The following is a 13,537-nucleotide window of genomic DNA, read 5'->3' as shown; positions in this document are numbered from 1 at the left end:
CAATGGAGCGGCCAAACATGGCTGTACTCATGTCAAGACATGTGGTGAGCTTCCTTTTGTGGGAAACACTCAAATATCTGTATCGGGAGGTCTTTTCTCTAGGATTTTTCAGTTTTCCTTGAGAAAGACACAACAACCAGAGTTGGCTACATAATTTGCAGAGCCTAGTGCAAAAAACAAAATGTGGAGCCCCTTGTTCAAAAGTCAGGAAAAATATTCAGTTAGAGGTATTAAAACATAAATATTTTTTCTTTAAAATTATTTCATTACTTATAACACATAATAGAGATAATAGTGACAGCTATATAATAACAAACTTACAAATTGCAAAAAAAAGTAACATTTTTGATGTCATAATTTTATGTAATACAATAAATCACAATGCTTTATTAATGTGATTTCTTGATTGATCAACAGATTTTTCTGGCTTGCTTTATGCAAATTCTCTTATTAGCTCATGAAAATTTATATTTTTAGAGACTTCATTTTCAATCTATATAATAGAAAGTTGATGTCCGTTGTTCTTGGCAAATGCAAGATCTCAAATAACCTCTAATGGAGAGAACGACATGAACAAAGACAACAACGTGGGGGTGGGGAGAGCAGTAAAATAAAAGAATAGACAAGTCAGGTAGGTAGAACCTACATCAAGAAGAGTCTTAAATGCCAGGCAAAGGAACTTCATCTAGTCTGTAGTTGATGGCTTGTAAACTGGAGGAGAGTGGAAAAAGGAAAGAAATACTTACTGACTACATATTATTCACAAGCACAGTTATTTTGCATCTTTGACTACCATTTAATAGCCTCACAACGTAAGTAATGTCTCCATCTTAGAAATGAAAAATCAAGGCTCATCAAATTTCAGAATGAAATTTCCATTGGTCCCACAGCTAGAAAATGGCAGAACTGGGATAGGAGTGTTGACGTATCTGATTCAAGAGCCCAGTTCCTTCAATTACACGAATGGTGTTGTACGTCAGGAATGGCGCTTCGGCACCCACCTGCCTACTGACAATGATGGAAAGGAAAAAGACTTGAATCTAGGACCCAAATAAGGTTCTAATAATTGAGCTGAAAGAAATGATAGTGACAAGAAAAAGAAAAGAGAGAAAAATACTTCAAGAGACACTGCAGAAATAGATTCAATAGGACCTACTGACTTATTGGATGCAGGCTGGTAGAAAATGATAGCAATTAAAGATTTCTTAGTGATCTTGATCATGACCCATGGTAATTCCACCAATAACTAATGAACTAATGAAGAAAGATGCAAAAGATCAAATTTTGATGCCAAAGTGATTGCACGTTCGTTGAGTTGGAAGTAGAGACAGAACATACAAGTAGCAATGTCTGGTGGGCATAGTAAGGTGCGGGTATAGAAAGAGGAAGAGAAAAGTGCTAAAGATGTATATTTAGAAGCCTTTCACATAGAGCCAAACCCATATGGGATGAGATCATAAAGGGAGAGTGTGTAGAAAGCAAAAGTGCCAAGCACAAAACTATTAGAAATGATAAAATTTAGAGCACAGGATGGAAGAAGGTAGAGGAGCAAACAGAGATGTGGAAGTATTCTTAGAAAGCAATTGTCCAAAACTCAGTAAGACTGAGGTGGTCAGTATCAAATGTGTCCAAAAGGGTGTAAGAGAATAAATATTAGAAATGATGATTAGATTGGAGATGTGGGGTAATTAGCAATCTTTGTGAGATTAATTTCAGTAAAGTGGTGGGACCAAAATTAAGGAGTAGGAAGTGAATGCAGAAAACTTTTCTAGAAATAATGAAAGGAAGAAATGTAAAAATAAAAGAAATCTAGAAATAAAAAATAGAATATACAGGCCATAGTCTAGTCCCTTCATTTTACAGATGAGGAAACTGAGGCCCTGAGAGGTTAACCAATATCTTTACTTAACCTGGTTAGCAACAGATCTTAGACGGAAAACCAGTAAAAATGAAAGGGTAACTCAGGAGGGATAATGATCAAGGGAAGACTTTCCGTCTCCAAAGAAGAGTCCATTCAATTCCTTAATTTTCCTTTAGGACCTAGCCTCCTTCCTCTGGTACCATGAGTGCATGGTCTTGAAATTATTTTCAACATATGTGAAAGAAAGATCATATTATCCATAGAAAACCATGACTACAATGCCTCACTTGCTGGAGAAAATGCAATGTTGATGGTCTGAGCAAGGGAAAGAGAAATTTGTCTATCACACTTTTTATCCTTATAGGAATTTTAGAGTACTGAAGCCTGGAAGACAGGAAGGATTACTCACACTAGATTTGAAATGCATCACTATAATAATCTTCATAATACTCCTCCCTGTCTCATTTTGGAGATAACAAATAACCCCAAGGCAACTATCCACCTACAGAAGTGGACACAGTACAGTAAAGACATTCATTAAAAAAAAAATCACCCAATTATGAATAATTCATGATGAGCTGGAAAACATCATTTTGCTATGGGTAGCAAAGTTCATCAAGAAACACCCTGATAATGTGTATATAAAGACAAACTGAACTGTTTGAGTAGGACATTCGCCATCAGAGCTTCACCCCAGGAGCAAGCGCTTCAGTCTGGACACCATGTCTGTGCGCTTTTCTTCTGCATCCAGACACCTTGGCTCTTGCGGGGCAGCGGGCTCTGTGCGGCTCTCTAGTTGGGGAGCAGGCTTTGGGGCTGGAAATGCATGCAGTGTGCCAGGCATTGGAAGTGGCTTCTCTTGCGCCTTTGGGGGCAGCTCACCTGCAGGAGGCTATGTCGGGGGGCTGGGCGAGGCGAGCGCTTCCTGTGCTGCCTTCACTGGGAGTGAACACGGCCTCCTATCCGGGAATGAGAAGGTGACTATGCAGAACCTCAATGATCGCCTGGCTTCCTACCTGGAGAATGTGCGAGCACTGGAAGAGGCCAATGCTGACTTGGAGCAGAAAATCAAGGGCTGGTATGAGAAGTTTGGGCCTGGCTCTTGTCGTGGTCTTGATCATGATTACGGCAGATACTTTCCAATAATTGACGATCTTAGGAACCAGGTAAGAAACACAACGTCATGAGGGTTAACACCCGTAAGAGTATTTAACCGCCACACACACACACACACACACACACACACACACACACATAAGCTGTCACACGCAGCAGGGCTTTGCTCTCAGCTTCTAATTTTCAGTAGTTCATTATTAATATTAAAAATAATTTTTATTAAAATTCTAATCTTTGAACATGGCTCACCCATCATCTGGTATGAGGTATACATGGTTATGCTTTTAGTAATATTAAAATATCAAAAACTACCCAATGTCTCCAGCTATATATTTATAAGCTTTTATATAGAAAGAGTTTTTTATGGGTGGGGTAGAGAGTAAAAGAGGTCATACTTAAATTTCCCATTTTCAAAAGAATCATCTTATTATTGGAGACAGAATGCCAGAAATATCACTCTAATTTCACAGGTGACTTTATTTCAAGGAAATGTGAAATAATGAAATGTGTAATTTTTAAAAGTATTTTCTCACTCTTAACTAACTCTCCATTTTTCAGATAATTTCTGCAACTACAAGTAATGCCAATGTCATCCTGCAAAATGATAATGCAAGACTAACAGCTGATGACTTCAGACTGAAGTAAGTAGAGCTGAAGAGAAACCAAAAAAGTTACCTAAGCATTTCCCTCTTTTATTTTGGCTATTTGAGGTCAGCTCAATTCTTTATTTTTATTTGTTTTAAACCAAATCCATGTTAGAATGACTAGCTGAATTATATATTTTACTTGGGAAATGTGGGGACTGACACGAATGTCAAGATCATATGAAAGAGAATTTTAAGTGTTCCCCTTCTCTTGCTTCAAAGAAATTTATTTATTGCACTACAGGTGATCTAACTGAAGTTCTCGGTATATTTTAACAGTTTGACCTCAAAGCTTAGTTTGCGTTTTATGATGACCTAAAAAGTGATGTGACTAATGTAATGAAACTTGCAAATATTGTTCTAAGGTTTGAAAACGAGCAAGCCCTTCACCAGAGCGTAGACGCCGACGTCAGCAGTTTGCGCCGAGTCCTAGACGAGCTGACCCTGTGCAGAACCGACCTAGAGATCCAGTTGGAAACTCTGAGCGAGGAGCTGGCTCACCTCAAGAAAAATCACGAGGAGGTAGATGCTTTGTCTCCCCTGATTTCACAATCTGCCTTCCTCCCAAAATTTGAAAATGAATTTCAGCTGACAAATATACTATTTTAAATCAGTATTCGGGAAGTAACTTGTCAATTTCTCCATAGGGTTTAGATTGTTTGAAATGTGCCTATCCACCCCCCTCAAAAGAAACAAACCCTAAAAAAAAAAAGTTGCTGACCGTATGGACCATGTCTGTCTAGCTCCTTTAAACATCTGCAGATCCTAAGATGGTTAAACGAATTTCTTCCAGGAGATGAAGGCTCTGCAGGGCGCGGCGGGAGGCAACGTGAACGTGGAGATGAACGCGGCGCCCGGGGTGGGCCTCACGGTTCCGCTGAACAACATGCGGGCCGAGTACGAAGCCCTCGCGGAGCAGAACCGCCGGGACGCGGAGGCCTGGTTCAACGAGAAGGTGACACCACGTCAGGGCGCGCTCACGTGGCACGGGGTGCTGATGCGAGCATCGCCCTCACACGGCTCCTAACGTTTCAGAGCGCCTCGCTGCAGCAGCAGATTTCTAACGATGCTGGCGCCACCACCTCAGCTCGGAATGAACTTACTGAGATGAAACGTACTCTTCAAACCCTGGAGATTGAACTTCAGTCCCTCTTAGCAACCGTAAGTAAAAATTACAAAAAAAAAGGTTTGCTTTAGAAATTGAGAAAAAATTTAAAGAGAATTTTCTTCCGCGTGATAATACTTATTTTCATTTTTATCCATTAATTACTCTGCTTGAAATAAGACCCATCTGCATTTTGCACAGTAGAATCCTCTTTGCCTGAAAATTATACCTAGATGCTAATAATTCGGAAACATTAGAAATTAGCAAATACAATTATTTTGAGGTTTTCAAAAAAGAAAATAGTTTTTACCTCGAATCTTCTCTCTCAAGTCAAAAGATCAAAAACCACTGTCCATGGAGTGCAAAAATAATGTTTGCACACCTCCTGGCTTTCTTCATCTAGCATTCCTTTTGGCCACTTAATTAAGAGCATTTACAAGTTCCTTTTGAAGTGGCATTAACAAGAAGCAAAGTAGAGGCATGAAGGTTGCCAATAAAGCTAAACATGTATGATGATAATAATAACCTTTTTCATTAGGGGTTTGCCCAGCACTTTTATCCACATGAGTCCACAATAACCTTGGGGTTTGGGCAGGGCCGACTTTATAATTCATGTGATACAAAGAAGTTAAGCAATTTTCCCCGAGTCCCTCAGTTGAATACGAAGGAGCCAGAACTTCAATCCAAATTTTCTAACTCCCAAGTCTATACTTTTTCCACTACGGCTAGTAAAACCTCCAGAGTTTATCAACAAAAGAGGCTATGAATTAAGATTTTATATAAAAATTCTTGCAGATGAGAGGGTAAGACACTCTCATCTTCATTCCAGGTAAAATTACAGCAAGCATCTCTCTGTGGGATAAACCCTATATAGACCCATTTGGATTCACAAGCCAATGAATCAAACTATTTAAAGCCTAAAAAGGTCATTCCTTTCTTTGGGTCATTCTGGAATGACCCAAATTCCTTTCTTTGGGTCATTCTGGAAAGTTTATGCAGCTCACTACAGATTATTTTTTAATCGAATAGCTATAATCCTCATCAGACAAGGCTGTCACATGATTAGAAATGAAGTAGCAAGTGTAGGGGGACTTTTACTCCTGGGGAAAGTGAAAATTTGTGCCAGACTCTACAAGCACAGGCTACATTGGTGGAGGGGAGGGATCTTTAGACTGTGCCCAAGAGGAAACAACTTCATCTTTGCTAACACTACTGGGCATTTGAGTACCATTTACCACCAACTGTGTTATTCTCAAATAGAAAAATCATATGACATCTAATAAAGGGAACAATTAATATTGAACAAGTGGAATCTTTCAAGTAAATATGGTTGTTTGCATTATGTAAGGATAACTGTCTTAATATCTCTTAAGTGCTTTACCTTATTCTAAAACAACACTGTGACATTTTCTACTAAACTGTTTCTTACTGATCCACAGAAACACTCCCTGGAGTGCTCCCTGGCGGAGACCGAGGGCAACTACTGTGCGCAGCTCGCCCAGATCCAGGCTCAGATCGGGGCCCTGGAGGAGCAGCTGCACCAGGTCAGAACCGAGACCGAGGGCCAGAAACTGGAGTACCAGCAGCTCCTGGACATCAAGGTCCACCTGGAAAAAGAAATTGAGACCTACTGCCGCCTGATAGATGGAGAGGATGGGTAAGTGCTGCTTCCATTGAGAAAACAATTTATTTTAAGGTTATTAAATGTTTTTGAAATCAACTACAGAGTATCTATGATCTACACCATATGGACATAAACCCCTTCTAGTTTTATTTAAGAATCTAGTGATCTTCCATCTTAAATCATTGTTTTTCAGTTTCCTCAGCAAAACACAGAGTGAAATAATTAATACAAGCTCTCTATATTTTTACAGCTCTTGTGTCAAATCAAAAGGCTATGGAGGACCAGGAAATCAGATAAAAGGTAAACAAAAGCTGTGTTGAGCATCCAATGTTTATTTGTATATGTTTAAAATGATGAGTTATTTATTTATTTATTTATTTATATTTATTTTTGTGAGGAAGACCAGCGCTGAGCTAACATCTATTGCCAATCCTCCTCCTTTTGTTCCCTTTTTCTCCCCAAAGCCCCAGTAGTTGTGTGTCATAGTTGCACATCCTTCTAGTTGCTGTATGTGGGACGTGGCCTCAGCATGGCCGGAGCGCCGGAATCCGAACCCGGGCTGCCAGTAGCGGACACGCGCACTTAACCGCTAAGCCACAGGGCCGGCCCCATGAGTTATTTATTTACCCTTTATAAAGCTGATAAATTCTAATAATTCATATGTGTCATTTTAGATTCATCTAAATCCACTGTGGTTAAAACGATTGTTGAAGAAATAGATCCTCGTGGCAAAGTTCTCTCGTCCAGAGTTCACACAATGGAAGAGAAATCCACCAAAGTCAACAACATGAAGAGTGAACAGAGGGTGCCCTCCTGAACACCAAAAGAATGGCCCCTAAATTAAAATACCAAATTGAAACTAGGTTCCTAAATAGGGGCCCTCTTATCTTTCTGCTTTTCTTCCTATGAATTAAGACAAACTATTTTCAGAATAGTAGTGTTTCTTTGGCTTTCTCTGTGGTGGCGTTTCGATAAAAGTTCTTCCTGTTGCAAGTCATCTTCACTGGTTCTGGTCCATCTTTGCATTTTAAACATACCCCCTAGTGGGAGCTGAATTTTATTTTTAGTTTACTGTGTTTAATTCAATGGTCTTCACAAGTCAGGAGTAAGTCTAACAGGAAAACTAGTTGGAGTCTTTTTCACATCTCTGTAAAAGTTTAAATCTTCCTTCCTTCTTTCTATAAATACTTATTAAGCACACACTGCATGCTGGTAAGGAGAACAAAACAGTTAATAAAATCTAATCCCTGAGTGCAATATGCTCATAGAAGTGGAAATAAGAAATTAAAGAAGCAAAAACATCCTAAAAATAAAGAAAAATTTATAAATGGTGATATTCGAAGGCAGAAGGGAAAAGAGAGAGATGTGGCAACTAGATAGGGCAAGTGGGGAATTCTACAATGTTAGCCACAAAACAAGTCCTAAGAAACTTAAGACTATTGAAATCATATTGGGTATCTTTTCTGACCACAACAGTACGAAACTGGAGGAAAATTCAAAAATATGTAGAAATTAACACACTCCTGAAAAACCAATGGGTCAAAGAAGAAATCAAAAGGGAAATCAAAAACGATGAAATCCAGGCATTTGTGACAACATGGATGGACATTGAGGGTATAATGCAAAGTGAAATAAGTCAGAGGGAGAAGGTCAAATACCGTATGATTTCCTTCATTAAGTAGTAGATAATAACAACAATAAACAAACACATAGAGACAGAGATTGGATTGATGGTTACCAGAGGGGAAGGGGGAAGGGAGGAGGGTGAAAGGGATAATTCGGCACATGTGTGTGGTGATGGATTGTAATTAGTATTTGGGTGGTGAACATGATGTAATCTATGCAGAAATAGAAGTATAATGATGTACACCTGAAATTTTTACAATGTTATAAACCAATGTTACTGCAATAAACAAAAAATTAAAAAAAATACCTTGAGACAGGGGCCGGCCTGGTGGCATAGTGGTTAAGTTTGCATGGTCCGCTTTGGCGGCCTGGGGTTGGCAGTTTCAAATCCTGGGCACGGACCAATGCACCACTTGTCAAGCCATGCTGTGGTGGCATCCCACATACAAAATAGGGGAATATGGGCACAGATGTTAGCTCAGAGCCAGTCTTCCTCAGCAAAAAGAGGAAGATTGGCAACAGATGTTAGCTCAGGGCCAATTTTCCTCACCAAAAAAAAAACCACATATGTATCTTGAGACAAATGAAAATGAACACAATATACCAAACTTATGGGATGCAGCAAAATCAGTACTGAGGGAACTTTATAGTAATAACCTACCTACAATAAGAAAGAGGAAAGATTGCAAATAAACAATCTAACTTTACATATCAAAGAACTAGAAAAAGAACAAACTAAGCCCAAAGTTAGTAGAGGGAAGGAAATAATAAAGACTAGAGCAGAAACAAGTGAAATAGAGACCAGAAAAACAATAGAAAACACCAACAAAACTAAGAGTTGGTTTTTTAAACAGATAAAATTGACAAATCTTTAGTCAGACTAACCAAGAAAAAAAGAAGACTCAAATAAATAAAATTATAAATGAAAGAGGAGACATTACAACCGGTGCTAGAAATACAAAGAATCATATGAGAATACTAAACATTTATATGTCAACAAATTGGATAATCTAGAAGAAATGGATATGTTTCCTAGAGACATACAACCTACCAAGACTAAATTATGAAGAAACAGAAAATCTGAACAGACCAATAATGAGTAAGAATATTGAATCAGTAATCAAAAGCTCTCAACAAAGAAAAGCCCAGGACCAGGTGGTTTCACTGTTGAATTCTACCACTTAAAGAAAAATTAACACCAATTCTTCTCAAACTCTTCCAAAAAAATTGAAGAGGAGGGAACACTTCCAAACTCATTTTACAAGGCCAGCATTACTGTAATACCAATGCAAGGCAGAGACACTATAAGAAAAGAAAATTATAGGTCAATAACTCTGATGAACATAGATGCAAAAATATTCAACAAAATTCTAGCAAACCAAATTCGACAGCACATTAAAAGGATCATACACCATGATCAAGTGGGATTTATCCCTAGGATGCAAGAATGGTTCAACATACACAAATCAATAAATGTGGAGAGGTAGCCCTGATGGTCTAGCAGTTAAAGTTCAGCATGCTCCACTTCAGCGGCCCAGGGTTCGATTCCCAGGTGCAGAAGCACACCGCTCATCTGTTGGTAGCCGTGCTGTGGTGGCTGCTCACATAGAAGAACTAGAAGAATTTACAGGGGCCGGCCCCGTGGCTTAGCAGTTAAGTGCGTGCGCTCCGCTACTGGCAGCCCGGGTTTGGATCCCGGGCGCACACCCACGCACCGCTTGTCCGGCCATGCTGAGGCCGTGTCCCACATACAGCAACTAGAAGGATGTGCAACTATGACATACAACTATCTACTGGGGCTTTGGGGAAAAAAAGGAGGAGGATTGGCAATAGACGTTAGCTCAGAGCCGGTCTTCCTGAGCAAAAAGAGGAGGATTAGCATGGATGTTAGCTCAGGGCTGATCTTCCTCACAAAAAAAAAAAAAAAAAAAAGAATTTACAGTCATACACAACTATGTACTGGGGCTTTGAGGGAGAAAAAGGAAGAAAAAATAAAAGGAGGAAGATTGGTAACAGCTGTTAGCTTAGGGTGAATCTTCCTCTGGAAAAAAAAATGTGATGTACCACATTAACAGAAGGAAGGATAAAACTCATATGATAACCTCAATAGCTGTAGAAAAAGCACTTGACAAAGCTCAACACCTTTTAATGATAAAAAAACATTCAACAAATTAGGTATAGAAGGAATATACCTCAACACAATAAAGGCCATATGTGACAATCCCACAACTAATATCATACTCAACGGTGAAAAGCTGAAAGCTTTTCTTCTGTATCAGGAGCAAGACAAGGAAGTCCACTCTTGCCGCTTTTTATTTTTTAATTGATGTTTTAATGGTTTTTAACATTGTGAAATTTTGGGTTGTGCATTTTTGTTTGTCCATCGCCATATATATGTCTCCCTTCACCCCTTGTGCCCACCCCCCACCCCCACTGCCCCTGGTAACCACAGTACAGTTTTCTCTGTCCATGTGTTGGTTTATATTCCACATATGAGTGAGATCATACAGTGTTTGTCTTTCTCTTTCTGGCTTATTTCACTTAACATAATACACTCCAGGCCCATCCATGTTGTTGCAAATGGGACTATTTTGTCTTTTTTTATGGCTGAGTAGTATTCCATCGTATATATATACCACATTTTCTTAATCCAATCGTCAGACGAGGGACACTTAGGTTGCTTCCACTTCTTGGCTATGGTGAATAATGCTGCAATGAACATAGGGGTGCATAAGCCTCTTTGGATTGTTGATTTCAGGTTCGTTGGATAGATTCCCAGTAGTGGGATGGCTGGGTCATAAGGCATCTCTATTTTTAATTCTTTGAGGAATCTCCATACCGTTTTCCATAGAGGCTGCACCAGTTTGCATTCCCACCAGCTGTGTATGAGGGTTCCTGTTTCTCCACATCCTCTCCAACACTTTTTGCTTTTTGTCTTGGTGATTATAGCCATTCTAATGGGTGTGAGGTGGTATCTTGTTTTGATTTGCATTTCCCTGATGATTAGTGATGTTGAACATCTTTTCATGTGCCTATTGGCCATCTGTATATCTTCCTTGGAGAAGTGTCTGTTCATTTCCTCTGCCCATTTTTTGATTGGGTTTTTTGTTTTTTTGTTGTTCAGTTGTGTGAGTTCTTTATATATTATGGAGATCAACCCCTTGTCAGATGTATGTTTTGCAAATATTCTCTCCCAGCTGGTTGGTTGTCTGTTCATCTTGATTCTGGTTTCATTTGTCTTATAAAAGCTCTTTAATCTGATAAAGTCCCACTTGTTTATTTTTTCTTTAGTTTCCCTAGTCTGGGTAGGCATGTCGTCCAAAAAGATTCCTTTAAAACCAATGTCAAATAGTGTGTTACCTATATCTTCTTCTATGAGTTTTATAGTTTCAGGTCTCACCTTCAGGTCTTTGATCCATTTTGAGTTAGTTTTTGTGAATGGCGATAGCAGATGGTCCACTTTCATTCTTTTGCGTGTGGCTGTCCAGTTTTCCCAACACCATTTATTGAAGAGACTTTCCTTTCTCCATTGTATGTTCTTAGCACCTTTGTCGAAAATTAGCTGTCCGTATAAGTGTGGTTTTATTTCTGGGCTTTCAATTCTGTTCCATTGATCTGTGTGTCTGTTTTTGTACCAGTACCATGCTGTTTTGATTACTATCGCTTTGTAGTATGTTTTGAAGTCAGGGATTGTGATGCCTCCTGCTTTGTTCTTTTTTCTTAGGATTTCTTTAGCTATTCGGGGGTTTTTGTTGCCCCATATAAATTTTAGTATTCTTTTTTCTATTTCCTTGAAGAATGTCATTGGGATTCTGATTGGGATTGCATTGAATCTGTAGATTGCTTTAGGTAATATAGACATTTTAACTATGTTTATTCTTCCAATCCACGTGCATGGGATATCTTTCCATTTCTTTATGTCATCATCGATTTCTTTCAATAATGTCTTGTAGTTCTCATTGTATAGGTCCTTCACCTCCTTGGTAAGATTTATTCCTAGGTATTTTATTCTTTTTGATGCAATTGTAAATGGTATTATCTTTTTGAGCTCTCTTTCTGTTAGTTCATTATTAGCATACAGAAATGCAACTGATTTTTGTAGATTGATTTTGTACCCTGCAACTTTGCTGTAGTTGTCGATTGTTTCTAATAGTTTTCCAACAGATTCTTAGGGTTTTCTATATATACAATCATGTCGTCTGCAAATAGTGAGAGTTTCACTTCTTCGTTACCTATTTGGATTCCTTTTGTTCCTTTTTCTTGCCTAATTGCTCTGGCCAAAACCTCCAGTACTATATTGAACAGGAGTGATGAGAGTCGGCAGCCCTGCCTCGTTCCTGTTCTCAGAGGAACGGCTTTCAGTCTTTCCCTGTTGAGTATGATGTTGGCTGTGGGTTTGTCATAAATAGCCTTTATTATGTTGAGGTACTTTCCTTCTATTCCCATTTTGTTGAGAGTTTTTATCATAAATGGATGTTGTATCTTGTCAAATGCCTTCTCTGCATCTATTGAGATGATCATGTGGTTTTTATTCTTTTTTTTGTTGATGTGATGTATCATGTTGATTGATTTGTGGATGTTGAACCATCCCTGCATCCCTGGTATAAATCCCACTTGATCATGGTGTATGATCTTTTTAATGTATTGTTGTATTCGTCTTGCCACTTTTATCCAATACAGTACTGGAAGTTGTAGCAAGAGCAATTAGGCAAGAAAAAGAAATAAAATGTACCCAAATCAGAAAGGAAGAAGTAAAATTGTCTCTGTTTACAGATGACTTAACCTTTTATGTAGAAAACCCTAAAGACTTCACAAAAGAAGTATTAGAACTAATAAATGAATTCAGCAAAGTTACAGGATACAAAATCAACATTAAAAAAATCAGTTGCATTTCTATACACTTACAACGAGTTATCCGAAAAAGGAAACTAAGAAAACAATCCTATTTACAACAGCATCACAGAGAATAAAACACTTAGGAATAAACTTAACCAAGGAGATGAAAGACTTGTACGCTGAAAACTATAAAATGTTGATAAAAGAAATTAAAGCAGACCCAGATAAATGGAAAGACATTCCATCTTCATGAATTGAAAGAATTAATATTGTTAAAATATCCATACTGCTGAAGTGATCTACAGATTCAATGCAATCTCTATCAAAATCCCAATGGCATTTTTTACAGAATTAGAAAAACAATCCTAAAATTCATGTGGAACCACAAAAGACCCTGAATAGCCAAAGCAATATTGGGAAAGAACAAATCACAATTCCTGATTTCAAATATACTATAAAGCTACAGTAATTAAAACAGTATAGAAGATATATAAATGGTCAATAAGCACATGAAAAGATACTCAACATCACTAATCATTAGGGAGATGTAAATCAAAACTGCAATCACATACCACCTCACGCCCATTAGAATGGGTACTATGAAAAAAAAATAGAAAATAACAAGTGTTGGCAGAGAAGTGGAGGAATTAGAACCCTTGTGCACTGTCCGTGGGAATGTAAAATGGCATAGCTGCTGTGGAAAACAGAATGGCAGTTCCTCAAAA

The 13,537-nt window shown here is 38.4% G+C and overlaps 1 protein-coding gene across 1 annotated transcript; it reads left to right on the top strand.

The window, feature by feature from the left end:
* Window positions 1-521: 521 nt before the first annotated feature.
* LOC101391939 (keratin, type I cytoskeletal 27) lies at window positions 522-7,958 on the top strand. The gene is made up of 8 exons (XM_004434518.3): window positions 522-3,027; window positions 3,536-3,618; window positions 3,987-4,143; window positions 4,415-4,576; window positions 4,657-4,782; window positions 6,166-6,383; window positions 6,601-6,650; window positions 7,025-7,958. The coding sequence occupies exons 1-8, from the start codon at window positions 2,584-2,586 to the stop codon at window positions 7,165-7,167; spliced, it is 1,383 nt and encodes a 460-aa protein (XP_004434575.2). The 5' UTR covers window positions 522-2,583; the 3' UTR covers window positions 7,168-7,958.
* Window positions 7,959-13,537: the final 5,579 nt, after the last annotated feature.

The sequence above is a fragment of the Ceratotherium simum genome, chromosome 16 (assembly GCF_057802395.1).
Source record: "Ceratotherium simum simum isolate JZ-2026a chromosome 16, ASM5780239v1, whole genome shotgun sequence".
Taxonomy (NCBI): domain Eukaryota; kingdom Metazoa; phylum Chordata; class Mammalia; order Perissodactyla; family Rhinocerotidae; genus Ceratotherium; species Ceratotherium simum.
The sequence above is the reverse complement of the archived record's forward strand: the minus strand, read 5'-3'. Positions and strand labels throughout refer to the sequence as shown.

Excerpts from the sequence above, each read along its gene's own strand:
- LOC101391939 (XM_004434518.3), top strand. The coding sequence starts at position 2,584 with ATGTCTGTGCGCTTTTCTTCTGCATCCAGACACCTTGGCTCTTGCGGG. Across the intron at positions 6,384-6,600 it reads CTGATAGATGGAGAGGATGG|CTCTTGTGTCAAATCAAAAG; the intron begins GTAAGTGCTGCT and ends ATATTTTTACAG. Across the intron at positions 6,651-7,024 it reads ACCAGGAAATCAGATAAAAG|ATTCATCTAAATCCACTGTG; the intron begins GTAAACAAAAGC and ends GTGTCATTTTAG.